Below are 26,858 nucleotides of genomic sequence, written 5' to 3'. Positions count from 1 at the left end.
ACAGTAGGTTGTAGCTTACATCATTCTCACACCACACCAGTATTTATATTCATTTAAATTGTAAATATGTAATTTACATAATACAAACTAAACAAAATGTATTGACATGTAAATGTTTTTTTTTTTTTTTCTTAACATAATACACATTTTTAGTAGCTATTTATTTACACACAATCACTCAACACGCCTGCATTATCATCTTGTCCAGGCAGAAAGGTTAAAAAGCAAATGTTCAAAGTTATGAAGGCAAAGATGGTTCAGAGCTCCAGAAAGAGATTTAGAGCCGATGATCAGAGAAATGTGTCGAAAAGATCTTTACATTTGAAGAGTCACAAGGTTCATGATGAGCATCAGTCAATCACTGTCATTTCTGAGGGGAAAAATGCTCATTTTTAATGTATATTTTAAACAGTTTAAGTTGATCAGAAGTTGATTAAGAAGTAAACTTACTCTGGACGTCTTGTGTCTCTCACAGCAATCAGCACAATAACCTTAAACAACAACAGTGAGACTCAATCATTTACAGTCAACATGAAATCATAATCAAGCCTTTACTTTATTAATACACATTCCTACTGAACAATTAATGAGTGCACGCTTTACTAAAAATGTCTATCTTCACAATCTTTCATCAAAATGATCTTTCCTTTTCTTCAAGGTTTAAGCATTATATAGTTAATTAATTAAGCAAAATTGGTTTCATTCTGGTTTCACACAGATATGTCACATTATGGAAATAAAACGAGTTGCAAATGGAAGTTTTTCTTAAGTTTGGGAGAGTGGAACAAATGTTTTGAGTTTTAAGCAAATGATAAGCACAGATGAAAGAAATATGTTTCAAATGTTTTAAAAGATTAAACAATAAACAATCTTACCGTTTAAAGATGGTATAAACAAGGATGGTAAAAGCAATGCAGATTAAAACGATGATAATCCAAATGACAAAACTCATGTTTAAACCTAATTAAAAAAAACAAAACATATATATTAAGCTTATTAAAAAAAAAAAAAAATCAACATCAACACTGGGAAACAGTTAAAGACCAGAATTAGATTATTAAAAATAAAGAGTGAAATGCAGTGTAAGAATAGTCTGGCTATCACCAGACCAAGCTCAATTTAAAATTGAACATTGGTCTGGAGAGTCTGTATTAGTGATGTGTCGTTCTTGAACGATTCGTTCATTTTGAACGAATCTTTTATGTGACTCGGGAAGAACGAGTCGTCTCGGGGGGTGATTCGTTCAGTCGCGCATGTGCAATATTCTACAGGTTCTGTACTGCTAGAAGTAGTTCACCTGATGATTCAATTGATTAGTTCATTTCATGAGTCTTTCGGGTTTTGAGTCGTTCCTTAATCACGTGACAGACCCATACGCTACCAATGCATTCTGAGCCGGAAAGAGAATTGATTAGTTCTCTTCATGAGTCTTTCGGGTTTTGAGTCGTTCCTTAATCACGTGACAGACCCATACGCTACCAATGCATTCTGAGCCGGAAAGAGAATTGATTAGTTCTCTTCATGAGTCTTTCGGGTTTTTGAGTCGTTCCTTAATCACGTGACATACCCATACGCTATGCTGTGTGACCCAAGCACATTATATTTATTAGTAAATAACGTTAACTCTCCAGTTTTGTTTGAGTTTGTGTTACAACTGTTAAAGCTGAAGTTATCATAACCTTGATGTTTTAAACTAACATTAATAATTCAAATTCAAAATGTTATTTGCTTTTAATTTATGTCATTATGTCCTTTTTGAGCAATCTTCTTATATTAGACCAATATGTCAAGTCTGCCTAGGAAAAACAATTATTATAACAGCAAACTCAAAATTGGAGTAAAAATGAACAAACTAGGCTATAAATACTTTGTATTGTAGGCTTGGATTATTATATTATTATATAGCCTAGTGTTTATTTACAGATAGACAGTCAAAAAGATAAATTAATCAATATTTTATTTATAACAGGGCTTTATTTATTTATAATAACACACCACAGATCCTCAGTAACAAAAACAGTGACAGAAATGTCAGAAATAGCGTATGGGTCTGTTACATGATTAAGGAACGACTCAAAACCCGAAAGACTCATGAAGAGAACTAATCAATTCTCTTTGCGGCTCGGACTGCATTGGTTTAGCATGGGACTGCCTGTCACGTCATTAAGGAATGACTTAAACCCGAAGACTTGTCAGACAAGAGGTGAGGTGAGCTTAATCAGCTTGTCATAAACTGAAGACCCAGGTAATGAATGAATCATTTTTGAATCTTATAGCATTGTAGTTTTGTATTGTTTGTAGTGGGATCAACGTTTGCATAAGTAGTAAATGTGTTGGGGAAGTAACACGTAACATTTTAATTACATTTTGCTAAAATGAACGAAATGAACGAAATGACTCGAAAAAAGATTCGTTCATTTTGTTGAACGAGACTCAAAATTCCGAGTCAGTAAAATGATCCGAACTTCCCATCACTAGTCTGTATGTATTTCCTACTGCACAAGAGGCGTGATCAACGAGCATTAGTCCTTCAACCAATCAGATCAACGATCCGGGTGACGTACTTTGCAGAGCGATGCGAAAACTCCAGTGTGTCTCAATCAGCTCCCTAGTTCAGGGCACTGATCAGGGAATCAGCCACATTCACTTTCATTATATACTGATTCACGACCTAGGGAACTAGGGAACTGATTGAGACGCAGGTTTAGTTTGTAGCATTGATCCGCGGTTTGCAGAAGCAGCAATGGCATCGAGTGATTTTTGCAGGTTGTGCCAAAAACATGAAAGTGATCGGTATTTACACCCAGTCGAGCGATTTGTTTGCTAAACTAAATAAGTCATTTAGCATCGTCGAGAGGTTAAAAGGCGACTCTGATACTGTTCTGGTTCGGTGTAAATGAACGCGGAATATAGCCGCCCTAAACTACGTCACTGTCATGACAACCAAAAGAATTCCAGTCAGCTCAGGCGGCGCGAGATTCAAGAAGCAGGAGACGAAACATATAGAGCAAATAATAAAAATATTGTCTACCATCAAGGGGCATTTAAGTAAAAGAGTTTTGTACTCACACCGTGAAGCAAACCACCAAAATAACAGCAGAGAATCGTCGTGTGTCATCAATCGCTGTTTGTAATCTTCCTATGAAGTGACAGTCGGATCAACGCTCTGCTAACGTTACATTTCTCTCAGATAAGGTAAATGCTTAACACAATCGGCGTCACTGTGATTGTGCATTGTTATATTGGAGTGACGGGTAGATCGTATGAGTTTGAAAACTGGTTGACGTCGCTTCTCTATCGTCATCGTGTTATACCCGCCAATAGCGAGCAAGGTGGCTAAGCCAGTCTGTGATTGGTTCCCGCAAAAATGTAAGAGATGCAGCAGAATTGAATGTACGGGTTTCCAGACTGAGTTGCCGGGCGAAATCAAATCGCCGGCAGATCAGGCTGGGTTTACCCAGACTAGTGTAAGAACAGAGAATATAGAGGAAGTTTGAAAACAGAAACCGCAAACATTAATGTGTTGTTCTTTCTCTAAGGGTTCAGCAGTTACTGCTGCCATCTTGTTCATGTTCATGACAAACGTCTGATATCAATGTCTGTCACAAGTGTGTGTCCAGCAAGATTGCCAACCATGACCACTATAATGCATGAAAAATGACCACACCAGATGATGGAGGCCAGAGATTGTGCTCCATCTCTTCTTTAAATTTATTTAAAATTGCTTAGTGTCTCTCAAAACAAAGAAACATGGAAATAAGTCCTTATGGAGGAGAGCAACTGAGGGCTTTAAAAATCAAGATGAATTGCAAGAACACCTAACAACGTTTTTTTTTTTTTGTGAAATGTTTGTCTGGTAAAGTGTATTTGTGCTGTTGTTCTCTCTTCTAATATAATATCTTGCCTTCATATTTTATTATTCAATTCTAATGCAGTCACATTCAGATGCAGGTAAAGTAAATCACATTCTTACCCAGATCTCTCTCATAGAGCGGATCACTGGTCTCCTCACTCACTGCGTTCTTCAGTGTACAGGTGTAGAAGTTTCCACGATTTCCTTCATTTTTGACTTCTAAAGTCTCTCCTTTCGGATGGTGTTTTGAACCCGTCAGTGTTTCTCCAGCAGAATTCTTCAAGATGATCGTTTCACTGTACTCACATATTAAATTCACAACATCAGGGTTATCTTTACTCTTCTCTGTTTTTATCACAGGTTTGATGACCCGCTCTGTGAAAGAAAAAAAAAAAGAAAAAGGTATGTCAAATAACACTGCAGTACTGTTAAACATGTATTAATAAGAATTATTACTTTAACAGCTTTAACAGTATTAATATTAATCAATATAATCAATATTCACTCACCCATAACAGTTAATGTGAATCTCTGTTGCTGCTCTTTACTGTTGATGTCAATGGTATAAACTCCACTGTGTTCAACTTTTAGATTAGTTATATTCATTTGTCCAGTCTTCTCCTCAACAGTTGTAATGCCTCTGAATCTGGGATTCGGGATTAGAATTTCTCCTTCATCCCATTCAATCGCCTTGACAACATATCCATAAGTGTTTATGTGTTTCCAGATGATGCTGGTGACAGGAGGAACAAAGTTGGTTGAACGAAAATAAATTTGATCATCAACTGCTTTCATCACACCTTCACCTGATGAATAAAATATAAGAGAGTATGTTAGTCAACATTCAACAAGCAAGTCTCTGTCATTCACTACAGTCATTTAATATTTGTAAATTAGGTTACAATACACTATATCATTAAAAACTAAACTGCTTTAGGGTCGACAAAAATAGATGCTGTGCCATCTTTGATAAACATCATGTAGATCTACCTGAAACAGCTTCTGTAGTGATGAACACAATGATGGAGACCAACAACAAGCTTTGAAGTGACATTTTTGTAGACAAAGTACACGTTGATGCACTTTTCTTCGATGGTATATTTTGCTCAGAATGTCTTTACACGCACGAGACGAGGTGTAAAAATGGAGAAAATAGAGGAAGTGTAAAAACAAACCTTAAACGTGGCATTGAGTTGAACTTTCACTCTGATCTGTAATGTAGGACACAGTTTTGATGTTCATACTCCCCTAAAGAAACAACAATCTCCATCTGAATTACTTTTTGTTTTAAATAGAAGTATTAACTCATTTTACATTAACATTTTTAGTTCATGTCCATCATCAAACTCGTCACACTAGCACTGTTAGCGTAAAACAATCCCTTTGCATTGGTTGCTAAATTAAACAGAAAAAATGCCTTTCTTCTCTCACCAAAGAAAAAATGAAGCAGAATGTTTTGTGTAAAATTTATTGTCAGGTTTGTGTTGTTTCATGGAGGTTTTTTGTATTTCATTGTTTCCCTTCTTTTACTGCTTCTTTTCCATTTCCTAGGTTACTGATTATCCTCTTGTTTGTTGCCATGAAGAAAGGAGGACAGCTTTCTCCATGTCACGTTTGCACATGACAGTACCCCCTCTCTATGGAGCGGCTACCAGACGCTCCATCTGACAAAACATAAAACAAAAAACTCAGGAGGGAGGTGGACTGGAGGAGGACCAGGGGAAGGGATGGTGGGCCAGGTCCAGAGTCCCCGACCGAAGGCCAGGGGGGAGCTGGAGGAACAGACCACGGGGGCTCCAAGAAGGTCAGGGTCCTGGCTGAATGCCAGGGCGGTGCTGGAGGAACTGCCCAGGTGGGTTCCAGCAGATCTGGAGTCCTGGCTGAACGCCAGGGCGGTGCTGGAGGAACTGACCAGGTGGGCTTCAGCAGCGCAGACGGCCTGGGCGGTGGCAGCAGGGCAAGGCTCTTGGGCGGCGCAAGAACGGCCTCTGGGGTGGTCTCCAGGCCTACAACGGGCTCTGGGGAGGCCTCCGGGCCTTGAAGGATGAAGGAAGCCTTCCTCCTCCTCCTCCTTTTACGTGGGTGAAGCAGTGACTCAGTGCCCACCTCCTCACGGGCTGGAGCGGGCTCTGGAGCGGACTCACGGGCTGGAGCGGATTCTGGTTGACCCGGTGTTGCCCATCGACTCCGATGGTGAAGATAGTTGACAAAACCCCAAAAATCCAGAATCTGAAGCCCCTCCATCTCCCATTGAGGCAAAGGGTCATCAAGGCATTTGTTAAAAGCCCAGCCCCACCGCCATGGTCCAAAATGTCGGGGCAAAGCACCCTACCTCCCATCCCTCCTGGCGTAGAGCCATCAACGCCTGAAGTTGAGCCATTCGCTCCCTCATGGTAGCTGGAGGACAGATCCGGAAACCCACACTGCTGGACCTTTGCATGATTGAGGTTTCTGTCACGTTTGCACAGAGACAAGAAGGTAAGATCCAAACGCAGCTTTAATGGGGTAATCCAGAAACGTAATCCAAAACAGGCAAGGGTCAAAATCCAGATAACAGTCCATACAAAACAAAGAAAACAGAAACAAAAGCCAGTGACATAAACGAAACCTCAATAACAAAAGCAGAAACAAACCAGGTATAAATAGACAGAACTAATGATCAAACACAAAACAGCTGGGTGCAATGACAGGATAATGAGTCCGGGAAGTGTGTTATGGGAAATGAAGTCCAAGGGTGTGGTGAGGAACAGTCCGGGTTGGATTGCCCTCTAGTGGCTAACTAGGGCACTCCAACTGGTGCTCATGACACTCCAGCTCCAGCATTACAATGACAACACTTCAGTAATGGGAAGAAAAGTTTATCTTTTATTTAGTTCTTATATATAGTAGGCTACACAACAACAACACAAATCCCTATTTCCTTTACAAGTCAAAAAACCAGGAGAAAAATGTCATTAACCCTTATCTAAAGAAAGTGTCTCACAGCAAACCAACCACAGTCACATCACAACTCAATCCACAAACAGCTGGATCTGAGGCAGGATACATTAAGGGCTTTTGCACAGGAGGAACATTTTCATAGTTCCTAGAACTATTGGCGGAGGAACTAGGTTCACACCACAGGAACTAGGAGTGAATTTAGTTCTAGGAACTCCTTTTGGGGGAACTAAATTAGCTCCGACTTCAGAGTCGGGTCTAAACCAGCACTATAGGAACTATCAGTGATGTGAGTGTATGTTGATTAGTCAAATGCATTTTAAACACTGGCACCCGGCATTTAAAAAAAAAATGAAAAAAAAGCAGAACATATTTACCTAAGTATGTGACGGTATCAAATTTTCATGTTGTGATAATTGCTGGAGCGTTAATGTTACAAGGTCTTAGGTGTGAATGAGGAGCAGGTGTGTTAAATTTGGTGTTATCGCTCTCACTCTTTCATACTGGTCACTGGAAGTTCAACATGGCACCTCATGGCAAAGAACTCTCTAAGGATCTGAAAAAAAGAATTGTTGCTCTACATAAAGATGGCGTAGGGTATAAGAAGATTGCCAAGACCCTGAAGCTGCAGCACAGTGTCCAAGAACATACAGCGGTTTAACAGGACAGGTTCCACTCAGAACAACTTCGACGAAAGAAGCTGAGTATACGTGCTCAGCGTCATATCCAGAGGTTGTGTTTGGGAAATAGACATATGAGTGCTGCCAGCATTGCTGAAGAGGTTGTCAGTGCTCAGACCATACGCCACACACTGCATCAAATTGGTCTGCATGGCTGTCGTCCCAGAAGGAAGCCTCTTCTAAAGATGATGCACAAGAAAGCAAACAGTTTGCTGAAGACAAGCAGACCAAGGACATGGATTACTGGAACCAAGTCCTGTGGTCTGATGAGACCAAGATAAACTTTTTTGGTTCAGATGGTGTCAAGCGTGTGTGGCGGCAACCAGGTGAGGAGAACAAAGACAAGTGTGTCTTGCCTACAGTCAAGCATGGTGGTGGGAGTGTCATGGTCTGGGTCTGCATGAGTGCTGCCGGCACTGGGGAGCTACAGTTCATTGAGGGAACCATGAATGAGCAGAGCATGATCCCCTCCCTTCGGAGACTGGGCCGCAGGGCAGTATTCCAACATGATAACAACCCAAACACACCTCCAAGACGACCACTGCCTTGCTACAGAATCTCTCCAGACCTAAACCCTCTTGAGCATCTGTGGGGCATCCTCAAACAGAAGGTGGAGGAGCGCAAGGTCTCTAACATCCACCCGCTCCATGATGTCGTCATGCAGGAGTGGAAGAGGACTCCATACTCAAGAGGGTTAAGGAAGTGCTGGAAAATAATGGTGGCCACACAAAATATTGACACTTTGGGCCCAATTTGGACATTTTCACTTAGGGGTGTGCTCACTTTTGTGGCCAGCGCTTTAGACATTAATGGCTGTGTGTTGAGTTATTTTGAGGGGACAGCAAATTTACACTGTTATACAAGCTGTACACTCACTAATTTACATTGTAGCAAAGTGTCATTTCTTCAGTGTTGTCACAAGAAAAGATATAATAAAATATTTACAAAAATGTGAGGGGTGTACTCAATTCTGTGAGATACTGTTTATGAAACAAATTCAGCACATTTAAATGATCAGAATTAGATCTTTAAAAATACACTGCAATATGCAGAGAAAGCAGAATACAGAGAAAGAGGAAGAAACAGCAAACATGGTTTTTAAGGGTTCAGCAAACAAGACAATCAACCACAACCACTACGTAATGCATGAAAAATGACCACAGCAGATGATGCAGTTCTCAGCTCTTGCTTTATTTCTTCTCCAAATTTAAACATGCTTAGTGTCTCTCTAAAACAAACAATCATCAAAATAAGTCTTTGGGTGGAGAGGAGCAACTGAGAGCATAAAAAAATCAAGATTTCATATTTAAAAATGAATTGCGAGAACACCTAACAAACTTCTTTCTGTGAAATGTTTGTCTGGTAAAGTGTGCTTGTGATTATCACAGGTTTGGGGACCCGCATTGTGAAAGAAACAGTGAACAAAATCATATGGTAATTCTATGGTATTTTAATACAGTTTTAATACAACTGAACTTGTAACAAGTAAAGCATAATTGTACTGCCATGTTTTTGCATGGTATTCTCGGAATAACTTACTTCAACACCATGGCATACTGTATATTAAAGTACCATTGTTTCATAATCTGATACCATCGCTGTACTATAGTACTGCCACAATACAGTGACGGTAATCATTCAGTATAACATATATCCTGGTACTGAATGATTACTATATGGTATTAACATAAACACTGCGATACTACTGTTTGTTCAAAACACTAACTATGGCAACTTCTGTTAGTGTAATAATAGTTATTGTTAAATTACAATGAATATATATTAACAATGTAAAAATTAATATAACTTTGAAAATTGACAGATATTACCTATATCCACTCACCGATAACAGTCAATGTGAATCTCTGTTCCTGCTCGTTTCTATTGATGGTATAAACTCCACTATGGTCGAAATTAAATTAGTAATAGTAGTAAAAATAGTAATACCTGAAACAGCTTCTGTGGTGATGAACACAACGATGGCGACCAACAACAAGCTTCGAAGAGACATTTTTGTTACATTAAGTACACAATGCACTTCGTCAGTATATTTTGATCAGAATGTCTTTACACGCACGAGACGAGGTGTAAGAATAGACAATACAGAGGAAGTGTGAAAATAGAAACTGCAAACATGTGCCACTGAGTTGGTCTTGAGCTGTAGGACACAATTGTAAATGGCATGTTTTGATGTTCATACTCCCATAAAGACACATAAATCTCCATCTGAATTATATATATTTTTGTTTTAAAGGTGCCCTAGAATTAAATATTGAATTTACCTTGGCATGGTTGAATAACAAGAGTTCAGTACATGGAAAAGACATACAGTGAGTCTCAAACACCATTGTTTCCTCCTTCTTATATAAATCTCATTTGTTTAAAAGACCTCCGAAGAACAGGCGAATCTCAACATAACACCAACTGTTACGTAACAGTTGGGGTGTATGCCCCCAATATTTGCATATGCCAGCTCATGTTCAAACCATTAGACAAGGGCAGAATGTCTGGATGTGCACAGCTGAATCATCAGACTAGGTAAGCAAGCAAGGATAATAGCGAAAAATGGCAGATGGAGCAATAATAACTGACATGATTCATGATATCATGATATTTTTAGTGATATTTGTGAATTGTCTTTCTAAATGTTTCGTTAGCATGTTGCTAATGTACTGTTAAATGTGGTTAAAGTTACCATCGTTTCTTACTGTATTCACGGAGACAAGAGCCGTCATTATTTTCATTTTTAAACACTTGCAGTCTGTATAATGCATAAACACAACTTTATAAATCTCTCCAACAGTGTGTAATGTTAGCTTTAGCCACGGAGCACTATCAAACTCATTCAGAACCAAATGTAAACATCCAAATAAATACAATACTCACATGATCCGATGTATGCATGCAGCATGCATGGCGAACATCTTATAAAGATCCATTTTGAGGGTTATATTAGCTGTGTTTAAACTTTGTTTATGCTGTTCAAGGCAAGCGCGAGCTCCGGGGGCGGGGGAGCACGAGAATTAAAGGGGCCGCAACCTATATTTAATGATGCCCCAAAATAGGCAGTTAAAAAAATGAATTAAAAAAAATCTATGGGGTATTTTGAGCTGAAACTTCACAGACACATTCAGGGGACACCTTAGACTTACATTACATCTTTTAAAAAGAAGTTCTAGGGCACCTCTAAATAGTCTTAACATATTTTACATTTGACAGAATTTTATTCAAAGTGATTTACATTGCATTCAGTGTTTAGTACTTTATTGGTTCATGTCCAACATCATCACATTAGCACTGTTAGCATAAAACAATCCCTTTGCCTTGGCTGCTAAATTTAACCGGGAAAAAAAAGCCTTCTCTACTCTCCACAATGAAAAAAATGAATTAAAATATTCAGTGTAAAATTTATGGTCAGGTTTATGTTGCTTTATGGAATTTTTTGTATTTCATTGTTTCTCTCTGTTCTGTTCCTGTTTCCCTTTTCCATTTCCTAGGTTACTGATTATGCCCTTGTTTGTTGCCATGGTTACAGATTACTTTGTGTACCTGTTTCTTGTTTGGTTTGTTTTCTCCTGTGTATTTAAGCAGTTTAATTCAATTTAATTCTACTCATGTTTAAAATTGTATTAAAATCCATGCCTTGCAATGATCATACTTCCCTAAAGACATAAATATCCATCTGAATTTACATTTTTGTTCAAGTCTGAACACGTTTTACACTTGACAGATGATTTCAAGGGAAGTTCTTTACATTGCATTCAATGCATTAAAATTTTATTACACCATGCATTTATCACTCTACAGACCAGAAAAACTCTCTGTTTGGTGCCAGCAAGTAGTGATGTTACGTTCTGTGCCGAGGCTTCGAAGCGTGTCGAGAAATCCTGGAAGCTTTCAGTGAAGCGCGTATCGAGGCTTGTATCTCTTTGGACCAATGACTTTATTGATGACATCCGAAGCCTTGTTTCCGCCTGACTGGTCCAGGAAGTGGTTCGAATCTTTCAAAAATTATCAAAAAATATTATATTTACTAGTAATAATTGTATTTCTGATATGTGAAATTGGAATTTCAACTATAAGAAATCAATTCTTGATATCAACAATTGAATTTGAATGGCAGTCTATGGTGATATTTCATTAGTGAAAATACAATTACAGACATCAAGAATTATAGTTTTTACTAGTGGAAATGTAATTACACATATCAAGAATTGAACTGTGGATATCAAGAATTCATATCCTGAGAATGAATAAAAGTCAAAACGGCTTTCCATAAACATTAACCTATCTTGCAGTGGCATCAGTTTGGTGTTTTTTGGGTTCAGCATTTACAGAACTGCTGCCATCTTGTGTACGTTCATTGCAAATGTTTGATAATGTCTGGCTCAAATGTGTGTCTGTGTCCAGCAAGACTACCAACCACGACCACTACATAGTGCATGAAAAATATCCACTGCATAACAAAAGTGAACTGCATAAACTGCTTTAATTTTTTAATTTTGGAGTGAATATTTGGGGTGTGCTGTTTTATAATAACTGATTTACAGTAGTTTGTAGCTCATATCTTTTCTCACACCACACCAGTATTTATATTAATTTAAATTGTAAATATGTAATTTACATAATACAAACTAAACTGAGATGAAGGACATGATTTAAAACTGATTAAACCATATATAATTTCATATTCATGTTCATTCTTTAATGACACAAATCTCCTTCTGAATTAGAATTTTGTCTTAACAAGATGAATTCACATTTTATTCAAAGTGATTTACACTGCATTCAGTGTTTATTACTTTATTGGTTCATGTCCAACAAACAGAAAAAAACACATTCTCTGCTCTCCACAAAAAAAAAGAAAAGAAAAATGAAGCAGAACATTTTGTGCAAAATGTATTGACATCTAAATTATTATTTTTTTTTAACATAATACACATTTTTAGTAGCTATTTATTTCTACACAATCACTCAACATGCCTGCAAAAAGAAATTTTTATCTTGTCCAGAAAGGTTAAAAAGCAAATGTTCAAAGTTATGAAGGAAAAGACGGTTCAGAGCTCCAGATGATTCAGTAAAGCTGAGATTTAGAGCCGATGATCAGAGAAATGTGTCGAGAAGATCTTTACATTTGAAGAGTCACAAGGTTCATGATGAGCATCAGTCAATCACTGTCATTTCTGAGGGGAAAAATGCTCATTTTTAATGTATATTTTAAACTGTTCAGGTTGATCAGAATAAGATTTGATTTGTGATTTTGCACATATTAATGATTTTCCACACGGAATTAAGATGCAAACTTACTCTGGACGTCTTGCTTCTCCCACTTTCACCATCAGCACAATAACCTTAAACAACAACAGTGAGACTCAATCATTTACAGTCAATATGAAATCATAATCAAGCCTTTACTTTATTAATACACATTCCTACTGAACAATTAATGAGTGCACGCTTTACTAAAAATGTCTATCTTCACAATCTTTCATCAAAATGATCTTTCCTTTTCTTCAATGTTCACCAGTATCCTAATTTAAGCATTTATATACATTGTTTTAGTAAAATTGGCTTCATTCTGGTTTCACACAGATGTCACAATATAAAATAAAATGGGTTGCAAATGGCAGTTTTTCTTAAGTTTGAGACAGTGGCAGAAATGAAAATGTTAAGCTCAGATGAAATACGTTTCAAATGTTTTAAAAGATTAAACACAATATCTTACCGTATAAAGATGGTATAAACAGGAAAAGGAGGATAAAAGCCATGCAGATCAAAACGATGACAATCCAAATGACAAATCCCCTGTTTAAACCTAATTAAAAACATATATATTAAGCTTATAAAAAAAAATCAACGCTGGGAAACAGTTAAAGATCAGAAGTAGATTATTAAAAACAGTGAAATGCAGTGTAAGAACAGAGAATATAGAGGAAGTTTGAAAACAGAAACCACAAACATTAATGTGTTGTTCTTTCTCTCAGGGTTCAGCAGTTACTGCTGCCATCTTGTGTATGTTCATGACAAACGTCTGATATCAATGTCTGTCACAAGTGTGTGTCCAGCAAGACTGTCAACCATGACCACTATAATGCATGAAAAATGACCACACCAGATGATGGAGGCCAGAGATTGTGCTCCATCTCTTCTTTAAAGTTAAAATTGCTCTCAAAATAAAACATGAAAATAAGTCCTTATAGAGGAGAGCGACTGAGGGTTTTAAAAATCAAGATGAATTGCAAGAACACCTAACAACGTTTTTTCTGTGAAATGTTTGGCTGGTAAAGTGTGCTTGTGCTGTTGTTCTCTCTTCTAATATCTTGTTTTGATATTTTATTATCCAATTCTAGTCCAATTGCAATCCCATTCAGATTTTGGTGTCCAAATGAATCGCAGTCTCACCTTTAAACAGATCTCTCTCATAGAGCGGATCACTGGTCTCCTCACTCACTGCGTTCTTCAGTGTACAGGTGTAGAAGTTTTCACGATTTCCTTCATTTCCTTGACCACTAAAATCTCTCCTTTCGGATGGTGTTTTGAACCCTTCAGTGTTTCTCCAGCAGAATTCCTCCAGATGATCGTTTCACTGTACTCACATATTAAATTCACAGCATCAGGGTTATCTTTACTCTTCTCTATTTTTATTACAGGTTTGGGGACCCCCTCTGTTAAGGAAACAATGAAACAAAATCAGATGTTAAACTATGGTATTTTAATACAGTTTTAATACAAATGATAACTTACTACTTGGTATCACCATGGTATATGGTTTCATATTCTGATATCACTGTACTATAGTACTGCCACAATACAGTGATGGTAATTGTTCAGTACTGAATGATTACCATATATGGTAATTACATACTCCAACACTGCGTTACTACTGTATGTTCAAAACACAATAAAACTGTGGTAACTTCTGTTATAATAATGGTTAAATTACAATGAACATATATATAAAAATGATTATAATTTCACACACAAAAAATATAAAAACAAGTTGACAGTTATACTAGCTATTTTATGTTAAGTAAAAAACATAACAATAAGATGCTTTAACAGTATTAATATGAATAAATATTAATCAATATTCACTCACCCATAACAGTCAATGTGAATCTCTGTCGCTGCTCTTTACTGTTGATGTCAATGGTATAAACTCCACTATGTTCAACTTTTAAATTAGCTATAGTGATTTGTCCAGTCTTCTCATTAACAGTTGTGATGTCTTTGAATCTCTGATTCGGGGTTATAGTATCTCCTTCATCCCATTCAATCGCCTTGACAACAGTTCCGTCAGTGTTTATGTGTTTCCAGATGATGCTGGTGACAGAAGGAATGAATTTGTCTGGACGAAAAGAAACTTGATCATCCACTGCTTTCATCACACCTTCACCTGATGAATAAAATATGAGAGAGTATGTTAGTCAACATTCAAACAAGCAAGTCTCTGTTATTCACAGTCATGTAATATTTGTAAATTAGGTTACAATACACTATATCATTAAAAACTAAACTGCTTTAGGGTCGACAAAAACAGATGCTGCACCAACTTCAATAAAATGTAATAATCATGTAGATCTACCTGAAACAGCTTCTGTGCTGATGAACACAACCATAGGCTAGAGACCAACAACAAGCTTCCAAGTGACATTTTTTGTTATATAAAGTACACGTTGATGCACTTTTCTTCTTTATTTTGCTCAGAATGTCTTTACACGAACAAGACGAGGTGTAAAAATGGAGAATATAGAGGAAGTGTGAAAACAGAAACTGCAAACGCAGCATTGAGTTGCTCTTTCACTCTGATCTGTAATGTAGGACACAGTTCTGATGTTCATACTCCCTTAAAGCAGTGGTGGACGAAGTACACAATTCAAGAACTTGAGTAAAAGTACAGATACATATAATAAAATATTACTCAAGTGAAAGAATTTAGTGCTCCTCTTCAATTTTACTTGAGTGAAAATACAAAAGTACTTAATTTTTAATGTACTTAAGTAAAAAAAATACTTATACGTATTTTTAAGTATTTATACTTAAAAATACTTATTGATGAATGATTATTTTGTAATTTTATATAGACCACTCATATAATTTAATTTTATATAATATATTTTATTTAATCCTATTGCTCAAAATAATTATGAATGATTATGAATTGTCAAATAGCCAGCACTAGTCAGTATGGATGGAAGATTAGTGGATGCAGATACATAATATGTAAAATGTGTTGACAAACAATATAAAAACATATGGGGTAAATACATAAAACATTTTTTAAAAAAATTGCTAAAGCAGAGGGGAAGATGAACGTGCATGTGTTATTTTTATTTGAGTCGCACGATTCTGGATAAAATGAGAATCAAGATTTTTATTTGTTTCTTTCAAATAGAAATTATGATTCTCCCATGATTCTGAATAGACAACTAAACAAAGTTGTGTATAATTAATTACTAGAGGACAAAATATTAATTGCTGCAGTCTATTTAAAAAATATTTAATTAACTAATTTTAAAAAATTGGTTTGAATGAATGATTTAATAACTCGCTCAACTATTTCACATATTTCATTATTGGACGTGTTTCATTATTGGACGCATTAATCAGTGTTTTTGAACAAATCTTTCGAATGAATCATTCAATGTCAAATACAGTTTAACAGTCACTTGTCGCCTCCTAGTGGCGTAACAATGTAATCGATACAACCGTTATATGAAGCGGCAAGTTAGATTAAAAATGTGATTTGATCTGTTTGAATCGAGATAGCGATCTGTAGACACATTGATGTGGAGGTGTCGCATTAAAGAATTTCAGTGGGCTTAAACAGATCGCCCTTTACAGCAGATTTAGTTTAAAAATAACTGACCTAAATATGATTTTCAGTTACAATAATTCATCCTAAAATTCAACATTAGTAGTCTAACTTACTTTACACCATCAGTTGCGCGCACTCAGAGGATCCAGTTCTCTTGCTAATTTTCATTCAGACTTGTAAATTCATTCACTGGAGAGTCGCTCTGAACGGATCATTGAATCGGTGATTTGTTGATTCCAGAACAGCTGCAAAACGATCAGTCCAATTCGTGAATGAATTGTTGATGTGATTTGTGAACCAATTTAACAGGATGATTGAAAAGAATCAGTTCGTGCACGAATCGGACGCCGCTTTTGCGTCTCTGAGCATGTGACGATTTCTTCATTTTAAAATAAGGAGTAACGATATGTTTTATGAAATGTAGTGGAGTAAAAAGTACGATTTTATGCTTTGGAAAGTAGTGAAGTAAAAGTAAATGTTGCCCAAAATAAAAATACTCGAGTAAAGCTACTTGAAAAAGTAGAGTAGCCTAACGAAGTGAAAATATTTTGTTACTGTCCACCACTGCCTTAAAGAAACAAAAATCTCCATCTGAATTACTTTTTGTTTTAAATAGAAGTATTAACACATTTTACATTTACATTTTTAGTTCATGTCCATCATCAAACTCGTCACATTAGCACTGTTAGCGTAAAGCAATCCCTTTGACTTGGTTGCTAAATTAAACAGAAAAAAATGCCTTTATTCTCTCACCAAAAAAAAAAAAAAAAAAAAAAAAAATGAAGCAGAATGTTTTGTGTAAAATTTATTGTCAGGTTTATGTTGTTTCATGGAGTTTTTTGTATTTCATTGTTTCCCTTCTTTTCCCACTTCTTTTCCATTTCCTAGGTTACTGATTTTGCTCTTGTTTGTTGCCATGAAGAAAAGGAGGTCAGCTTTCTCCAGCTCCAGCATTACAATGACAACACTTCAGTAATGGGAAGAAAAGTTTATTTAAGTTCTTATATGTAGTAGGCTAAACAACAAAAAAATCCCTATTTCCTTTACAAAACCAAGAGGAAAATGTCACTAACCCATTATCCACCTCCTCATATAAAGAAAGTGTCTCACAGCAAACCAACCTCATTCACATCTCAAAGTTTACAACAGCTGGATCTGAGGCAGGAGACATTAAGGGCTTTCACACTGGAGGAACCTTCTCATAGTTCCTAGAGGCGGAAGTAGCCGTTTTTTGCAGTGTTCACACCACAGGAACTAGAAACAGTTTTAGTTCTAGGAACTCCTTTTGGGGGAACTAAATTAGCTCCTACTTCAGAGTCGGGTCTAAGCCAGCACTATTGGAACTATCAGTGATGTGAGTGAACGCTGATTAGTCAAATGCATGTCAAACACTGGCACCCGGCATTTATAAAAAGCCTTGTAAACATATTTACCTAGGCATGTGACGGTATCAAATTTTCATGTTGTGATAATTGCTGGAGCGTTAATGTTACAAGGTCTCAGGTGTGAATGAGGAGCAGGTGTGTTAAATTTGGTGTTATCGCTCTCACTCTCTCATACTGGTCACTGGAAGTTCAACATGGCACCTCATGGCAAAGAACCCTCTGAGGATCTGAAAAAAAGAATTGTTGCTCTACATAAAGATGGCGTAGGCTATAAGAAGATTGCCAAGACCCTGAAACTGAACTGCAGCACGTCGGCCAAGACCATACAGCGGTTTAACAGGACAGGTTCCACTCAGAACAACTTCGACCAAAGAAGTTGAGTGCATGTGCTCAGCGTCATATCCAGAGGTTGTGTTTGGGAAGTAGACGTATGAGTGCTGCCAGCATTGCTGCAGAGGTTGAAGGGATGGGGGGGTCAGCCTGTCAGTGCTCAGACCATACGCCACACACTGCATCAAATTGGTCTGCATGGCTGTTGTCCCTGAAGGAAGCCTCTTCTAAAGATGATGCACAAGAAAGCCCGCAAACAGTTTGCTGAAGACAAGCAGACTAATGACATACTGGAACCAAGTCCTGTGGTCTGATGAGACCAAGATAAACTTATTTGGCTCAGATGGTGTCAAGCATGTGTGGCGGCAACCAGGAGAACAAAGACAAGTATGTCTTGCCTGCAGTCAAGCATGGTGTTGTTATATTAAACATAATTGTTTGAAACTTACTCTGGGGTCTGTCCCCATCCCTCGAGAAGACCAGCCTTAGTTTTCAAAACAGTTTTCAAAACAATCAAAACAGAAAAAAATGCCTTCTCTGCTCTCCACCACAAAAGATAAATGATGCGGAACATTTTGTGTAATATTTATTATCATGAAATTTTAGTAGCTATTTATTAATACACAATCAATCAACATGCCTGCAAAACACTCTGTTTGGTCCCAATAAGACATTCATCATGTCCAGAAAGGTTGAATGACATTCATGAAGGCACATCTGGCACATCATGTGCCACATCTGGTTCAGAGCTCCAGATGATTCAGTAATGATGAGCAGAACTGTGGCAGCATCAATCATACACTCACAGCTGTTATTTCTGAGAAAAAAAAAAAAAAAAAAAGAATTGTTTAATTTACATTATAAATCATATAATAATGATTTTTCACAAAGAAATTAAATAAGCTTAATCTTGTAAATTTGAGTCTCCCACAGCAAACGGCACAGTCACCTTGTATTGTCAATGTGTCACGGAATGGCACAGAGACGAGAGGGTTAGATCCAAATGCAGTTTTAATTGGGTAATCCATAAACGTAATCCAGACAGGCAAGGGTCAAAATCCACAGAACAGTCCACATAAAAGACAAGGTATAAATAGACAAACACTAATGACCAAACACAAAACAACTGAGTGCAATGACAGGATAATGAGTACGGAAAGTGAGTTTTGGGAAATGAAGTCCAAGTGTGGTGAGGAACTAGTCCGGGTTGGAGTGCCCTCTAGTGGCTAACGAGGGAACTCCAACTGGTGCTCATGACAGAATGATTCATGAGTTCATGTTAATTATAAATGGTTAGAATGTTTGTTTTGAGTTTTGAGCAAATGATAAGCACAGATGAAAGAAAGGAAACACATTTAAATGCTTTAAAAATTTACACACAATAGTTGTCTTACCGTGAAAATCAATTACAGTACAAGCATGATGATAACCATAGTGATCCAAGGAATGGAGGCTGCGACGGCACATCCTTTGTTTGATACTAATGAAGGAGAAAATATATTATGACTATAAAATCAAATTATAAAAACATCTACAAGGACAGTATCAGATGTAATACCATGATATTTTAATAAAACCATAACATACAAAAAATAAATAAATAAATAAATAAAACCACCATTGTACCATCATGTTTTTGAACATGTACCATGGTACATACTTCAGCACCATGGTTTATATCAAAGTACCCTGGTTTCATAATCTGATACCATCGCTGTACTATAGTACTGCCACAATACAGTGACGGTAATCATTCAGTATAACATATATCCTGGTACTGAATGATTACCATATATACATACTCCAACACTGCGGTACTACTGTGTTCAAAATCCGTGGTAACTTCTGTTAGTGTAATAATAGTTACTGATAAATAACATTGAAAAATAGGTCCCACTTTATATTAAGTAGCCTTATTGTACTTATTGGGTTCATATTGAATTGCATAAAACCTTTGCTGCTATTGAGGTGGGATATGGATAGGTTAGGGACAGGTTTGGTGGTATGGGTAGGTTTAAGGGTAGGGTTAAGGTGTAAGGGATGGGTATAAATGTAATTACAGAAATTAATTACAGATGTAATTACATGTAGGTGTCTTTAAAATATAAGTACAATGTAAAAAAACATGTACGTACACAATAAGTGCATTGTGTCAAATTATTAATTTATATATACAGTACAGTCCAAAAGTTTGGAACCACTAAGATTTTTAATGTTTTTAAAAGAAGTTTCGTCTGCTCACCAAGGCTACATTTATTTAATTAAAAATACAGTAAAAAACAGTAATATTGTGAAATATTATTACAATTTAAAATAACTGTGTACTATTTAAATATATTTGACAAAGTAATTTATTCCTGTGATGCAAAGCTGAATTTTCAGCATCATTACTCCAGTCTTCAGTGTCACATGATCCTTCAGAAATCATTCTAATATGCTGATTTGCTGCTCAATAAACATTTATGATTATTTTCAATGTTGAAAACATTTTTTTTTTTTTTTCAGGATTCCTTGATGAATAGAAAGTTCAAAAGAACAGCATTTATCTGAAATACAAAGCTTCTGTAGCATTATACACTACCGTTCAAAAGTTTGGGGTCAGTAAGAATTTTTATTTTTATTTTTTTGAAAAGAAATTAAAGAAATGAATACTTTTATTCAGCAAGGATGCATTAAATCAATCAAAAGTGGCAGTAAAGACATTTATAATGTTACAAAAGATTAGATTTCAGATAAACACTGTTCTTTTGAACTTTCTATTCATCAAATAATCCTGAAAAAAAATATTGTACACAAATATTTTGTACAATTGTACACATTAAATGTTTCTTGAGCAGCAGATCAGCATATTAGAATGATTTCTGAAGGATCATGTGACACTGAAGACTGGAGTAATGATGCTGAAAATTCAGCTTTGCATCACAGGAATAAATTACTTTGTGAAATATATTCAAATAGTACACAGTTATTTTAAATTGTAATAATATTTCACAATATTACTGTTTTTACTGTATTTTTAATTAAATAAATGTAGCCTTGGTGAGCAGAAGAACTTCTTTTAAAAACATAAAAAATAGTTCTGGGGTGGCAAAGCCCCGGTAGATCCACCCCTGTTTAAGAGTGTTTTAAACTTACACATACATTACACCAGTACTTCAGATGAGGGAAATTTCACTATTGTACAGTAAACTGGAGCACATGTTGTAACATCCTCAAACTTGTGATTGTCAACTTTCTTTGTAGCAGTAGTGTACTGTATTTTTGCAGAACTATGAAATGACTGCCTAGGGATATAGTCTTGTGTCAGAAGACCAGTATACTGCTATAGTACTGTATATACTGTAATGAAATTTGTCCAAATGTGCAGAGGATGCTGAATTTACCTTTATTTTTTTACTGTACTATAATTAACAGTAAAGGATACTGTATTGTGGTGCATTTGATTTTGTCAGAAGAGAATACGTTTTTGACTAGAACATTTTATTTTGATCTGGAAGTTTGAGGTTTGTACAAGTTGATGTATAGTTTTGAGATTGTGTTTATAGTTGTGAGAAAATGTTGAATGGTGTTAGGAATTGTGCGTTGGTAATCAAGAAAAACAATAACTAGACTGAAAAGTTTGAAAGACGAATTCATGCTGGCTTGCCATAAAGCCAATTTAAAGTCTTGTTTTAAAGAGTTTGGTCAGTTAGGTAATAGATTAACGTTCTGGGTGTTGATAGGAGATTCTGGATGGTTGCTTGGCTCTTGGTATGCAGTTGCTAGGGTGTTGTTAGAGTATGTGGTTGATAGGGTGTGTGTGTGTGAGTATGTGTGTCCATCCACATCCATCCATCATAAACTTACTCCACACGGCTCAGGGGGTTAATAAAGGCCTTCTGAAGCGAAGCGATGCGTTTGTTTAAAACAAAAAATCCATATTTTAACAAGTTATGAAGTAAAATATCTAGCTTCAGCCAGACTGCCTTCCATATTCAAGTTTCCATAAGTTGATTAGGGAAGGTGTAGCGAAAGCTTTTGAACTGCAAGAGTTTTACACTTTCTTCGTACGTTGAATACGGAAGGTGGTATATGAATATGGACGCACTTTCTTCAGCTCATACTCGTGACCCCTGTTCACTGCCATTATAAAGCTCGAATGCATCAGGATGTTAAAATTTCTCAGATTGTGTTCATCAGAAGGAAGAAAGTCATATACACCTAAGATGGCTTGAGGGTGAGTAAAGTTTGGGCTAATTTTTATTTGAAAGTGAACTGATGCTTTAATATCAGAAACTCAAAAATTGTTTGCAAAACTGTGGAAATTCAAAGTTTTTGTTGCTCTTTAACTTGCACTAAAACATGTGATTTATACCATTGAAGCAGCCTATGTATAATATTAATAAAACTGCTCATCTCCTTTAGTGATACAAGCTCAAAATTATATAATTATATAATAATAATTGATGTTTTTAATAAAGTGTCTTGACTTGGTGCCTGATGGATATTGAAATCTTATTTATTTATTTTTTAATTTTAAACTGTATAGATGATTATTTTGTGGTAATGCAATATTTGTGAACACAATTGTTTATGTCAGGCCATAAATCTCCAATAACTATGCATGTGCACTTGCTTTGGTGTTGTCACCCCTCATAGACCTCATGCCACCCCTTTGCCTTTTGTTTTGTATGGACTCTTGCACCACACTAACTGTTGCACTTCAGCCTGGACTACATTTCCCATCATCCATTGCACTGATTACACACACGGCTGTAGCCAATCACACACCCTACATAAGCCATGGACTTTCTCTCTGACACTGTCAAGTATTGTTTAGCATTTATGCTGTGTTAGCGTAGCTACTTTATGGAGCCAGTTCCCGGTACTAGTTTGAGATTTTAGTTATAGTCATAGTCTACTCACATCTTGTTTTCTTTTTTGCCCGTTTCCTGATTTCCTGCCTGTCTTGGATTTGCCCGTTTGGACCCTGTTTGCACCTCTCTTGGACCATTGCCTGTTTAACCTGGATTATTCTTTAGCCTAGCCCTCATGGATATTGTTTGCCTCTGATTGACCACGCTTGTTCCTGGTGTACTCTTTGTCTCGCCTGCTTTATTCCTGTTTGCTGTTGCCAACCCATGCCTGTTATTGACCTATGTCTCTGTCTAATAAAAGCCTGCACATGGATATTAATAGTCAATCATATTTAGAGTAGCTACAAACCTTGCCAGTGAACTGTGAGAGCCAAAAAGAAACAAAATAATGGTTCATTAATCGTATTCAAGGTCAAATGTTCAATTAATCGGTTTTGATTTTAGGCCATAATCATCCAGCCCTACTACCAACCATGACCACTATGAAAAATAACCGTGCCAGATGATTGAGGCCAGAGATTGTGCTCCATCTCTTCTTTAAATTTAAAAATTGCTCTCAAAACAAAGAAACATGAAAATAAGTCCTTATGAAGGAGAGCGACTGAGGGTTTTAAAAATCAAGATGAATTGTGAAAACACCTAACAACGCTTTTTTGTGAAATGTTTGGCTGGTAAAGTGTGTTTGTGCTGTTGTTCTCTCTTCTAATATAATTTGTTTTGATATTTTATTATTCAATTCTAATGCAATCACATTCAGATGCAGGTAAAGTAAATCACGTTCTTACCCAGATCTCTCTCATAGAGCGGATCACTGGTCTCCTCACTCACTGCGTTCTTCAGTGTACAGGTGTAGAAGTTTCCACGATTTCCTCCATATTTGACTACTAAAGTCTCTCCTTTCGGATCGTGTTTTGAACCCTTCAGTGTTTCTCCAGCAGAATTCTTCCAGATGATCGTTTCACTGTACTCACATATTAAATTCACAACATCAGGGTTATCTTTACTCTTCTCTATTTTTATCACAGGTTTGGGGACCCGCTCTGTGAAAGAAAAAAGAAAAATCAGATGGTAATACCATGGCATTTATACAATTTTAATACAAACTAACGTCCAAAAAAACACAATTGTACTAACAATTTAGACAGGACTTCTCTTTATGAGAGATTCAGGACTTCGTTTAATGTGTGATCCAATATATATACTGTACCTGATACTGAATGATTACCACATATCATGGTATTTACATGGTTTTTCAAGGTATAGCTATACTATGTTAAGTAAAAACAAACAAACAAAAAAACAAGAATATGCTTTAATAGTATTAGTATTAATTAATATAATCATCAGTGTCCATCAGTTGTACATTTAGAAATCCTTCATTCTGAAGGGCCCTTTGAAGTGTTCGGTTTTGAGCACTTCGGTTTGGAACGACCCTTCAATATGGCGGCCATGATTGTTTTCACACTGAAGTGGAACTTCAGTAGCTGCGCAAAACGTGAAGATCGCGCACAGAGAGGAACGCAGAAACTAGCTGTCAGTGCTGTCCTGTGATTTATCACTTAAGTAGCTTAGAAACTCAAAACTTATTATAGCTAATTGTTTTCTACTTTTGAAGGAACTATTTACAACCCACAGCTTCACAATTAATAGAGAGACGGTATGACTAATTCACACACGCATTATCTTTATCTGATTTACAATGAGCAGAAATCTGTAAGAAACGTTACTGATATGCTAAAAGTGAGCTGTTATGTCAGATCACTCTTTCAATTGGAAAATATATTCCACCTTTAATAGTCAATCATATTTAGAGTCGCTACAAACCTTGTAAGTGAACTATAAGGACAAAAAAAGAGGCTAGGTTAGGTTAGGTTACTTTATTAATACCTGCAGGTAAATTTGTTTTGCAGCATGATGAGTACATAGGCATCGATATCACAAAGACAAAAAAACAAACAAAAAAACAAGAACAAAATAAACAATTATATGATACATGTGCTCAAGGCTCCACCACTCAAGACTTATAATATATACATAAAAAGAAATTCACACATATATATATATATATATATATATATATATACACATACAGTGGGTACGGAAAGTATTCAGACCACCTTAAATTTTTCACTCTTTGTTATATTGCAGCCATTTGCTAAAATCATTTTCATCAAGTTCATTTTTTTTCCTCATTAATGTACACACAGCACCCCATATTGACAGAAAAACACAGAATTGTTGACATTTTTGCAGATTTATTAAAAAAGAAAAACTGAAATATCACATGGTCCTAAGTATTCAAATTTAAGAGGGTCTGAATACTTTCCGTACCCACTGTATATATATATATATATATATATATATATATATAAACATACATACACAGATAAAAACCCTATTTATTATTTAACACTGTTAAAACAGCAGGAATAAAGCTGCTTTATACCGCTTTGTTCTACATCTTGGGACTAAAAACCTCCATCCAGAGGGAAGAAGCTGAAACTCACTGCGCAAAGGGTGGGAGTCATCATTTAAAATAGAGGTAGCCATCCTCTGTAACTGTCTAGTGTACAGGGATGCTGGATACAACTGTGACTCACCAACCAACCGACTAGACCATTTAACGATCTGATTTAAGGAATTTATTGCTTTTAAAGATGTATGACCAAACCATGCCACCAAGGAAAAGGAGAAAACTGACTCAATAAAAGCATGATAAAACATGGTCATTATCGTTCAGTCAATATTAAAGTGTGCTAGTTTACTTAGACAATATAAACGCTGGTGGCCCTTTTTACACACAGCTGCACAATTAGCTTCAAAGTTCAACTTTGCATCAATAATGGTCACAAGGTATTTATAAGGTCTCAATAGTCTGACCTCTAATTAAAGTAACTTCTTTCATGTGACTGTTCCTCCTAAAATCGATGAGCATATCTTTAGTTTTTGATATATTAATGGAGGTAACTGGAGGTAAGTGTCACGAATACGGTCTCTGTGGCTCCCTCTGATCGCCACCTGAGGGCACCCTCGCCGGAATACTTAACTCACGCTGGACTACATTACCCATATTCCCCACCCGGACTGATTACACATGCACCTGATCCATATCATCCTGGACTATTTAAGACACTCACACACACACACCATCGCAAAGTCTTGTTCTGCCTAGTCTGACATTTCTGAGCGTTATCTACCTTGTATTGATTCCCCGTGTATGACCCTGGACTGTTTGTTACCTCTGTGTTCTGCTCGCCGCCTGCCCTGTGATTCTATTGCCTGTTCTTTGGATTCTCCTGTCTTGTCTGCCGCTCGTCCTGACTGCTTGCCTGGTACTGATTCTGATTACGTCTTGCCTCTGACATTGTATCTGCTGTTATCTGACCCTTGCCTGTACGACTACGATTATTGTTTAATAAAGCTGCACATGGATCCAGTGCATGTTCAGTTTGCTTCAAGATCTCGGACCTAACCAGTTTTTAAAAAATCTTCATTAAAACTGAGGTCAAAGCGACCGGCCTGAAATCATTAATAGTTTTAGGACCACTACATTTTGGAACAGGGACAACCACAGCATCTTTCCAGAGGTTAGGAACATGTTGTGTCTGTAATGATTTATTATGTAACCCATGAAATACAGGACTTAAGGCTTTTGAACATGATTTAAGTAACCGGCCACAGATATTATCAGGACCAGGGCTTTTGTTAACATGTACTGAATTAAAAGCCTTTACAACATCCTGAAGGTCAATATTGAAATGGTGATCATCCCCAAGCTTTAAACTCAATTCCTGAATCTCTTTGCTAAAATCAAAATGATCAAAACGACAATAAAAACTATTAAGAGCATTTGCAAATTCAATATCGGAGTTAAAACTGTCTATCATAACATGAGTGCTGCACTACATCAAAGATGGTGTTTGAGGCAGAAACAGAGTCTGCCTTTGGATGAATGTACACTGTCGTTATAAAGGTTTTGATTTTAGACCATAATCATCC

At 36.5% G+C, this 26,858-nt stretch overlaps 2 protein-coding genes and 1 long non-coding RNA gene across 12 annotated transcripts in view; all 3 read right to left on the bottom strand.

Moving 5' to 3' along the window:
* LOC125272906 (SLAM family member 9-like) overlaps positions 1 to 9,769 on the bottom strand; it is a 55,254-nt gene extending 45,485 nt beyond the window's left edge. The window contains exons 1-3 of the mRNA XM_048198084.1: positions 9,418 to 9,769; positions 4,363 to 4,659; positions 3,974 to 4,228 (exon numbers count right to left, since the gene is read on the bottom strand). Coding sequence (XP_048054041.1) covers positions 3,974 to 4,228; positions 4,363 to 4,659; positions 9,418 to 9,481 — 616 coding nt within the window. The 5' untranslated portion in view covers positions 9,482 to 9,769. The remainder of the gene's footprint in view (positions 1 to 3,973; positions 4,229 to 4,362; positions 4,660 to 9,417) is intronic.
* Positions 9,770 to 11,443: 1,674 nt separating this feature from the next.
* Positions 11,444 to 15,465, bottom strand: LOC125272912. The gene is made up of 6 exons (XR_007185963.1): positions 15,056 to 15,465; positions 14,570 to 14,866; positions 13,873 to 14,135; positions 13,196 to 13,285; positions 12,778 to 12,821; positions 11,444 to 12,653 (listed from the first exon to the last, which is right to left on the bottom strand). It is a non-coding gene; the product is annotated as an uncharacterized LOC125272912 (long non-coding RNA).
* Positions 15,466 to 18,576: 3,111 nt separating this feature from the next.
* The window catches only part of LOC125272899, a 36,959-nt gene continuing 28,677 nt past the window's right edge, over positions 18,577 to 26,858 (bottom strand). For 7 of the 10 annotated variants that reach the window (XM_048198069.1, XM_048198076.1, XM_048198072.1 and 4 more), the window contains 3 exons: positions 23,645 to 23,899; positions 19,398 to 19,483; positions 18,577 to 18,820 (listed from right to left, as the gene is read on the bottom strand). In XM_048198069.1, the coding sequence (XP_048054026.1) occupies positions 19,410 to 19,483; positions 23,645 to 23,899 (329 nt within the window). In that variant the 3' untranslated portion in view covers positions 18,577 to 18,820; positions 19,398 to 19,409. The other 3 variants (XM_048198068.1, XM_048198073.1, XM_048198074.1) reach the window with 3 other exon arrangements.

The sequence above is a fragment of the Megalobrama amblycephala genome, linkage group LG7, assembly GCF_018812025.1.
Source record: "Megalobrama amblycephala isolate DHTTF-2021 linkage group LG7, ASM1881202v1, whole genome shotgun sequence".
Classification (NCBI taxonomy): Eukaryota; Metazoa; Chordata; class Actinopteri; order Cypriniformes; family Xenocyprididae; genus Megalobrama; species Megalobrama amblycephala.
Note: the sequence above shows the minus strand (reverse complement) of the source record. Positions and strands in the feature narration are given on the sequence as shown.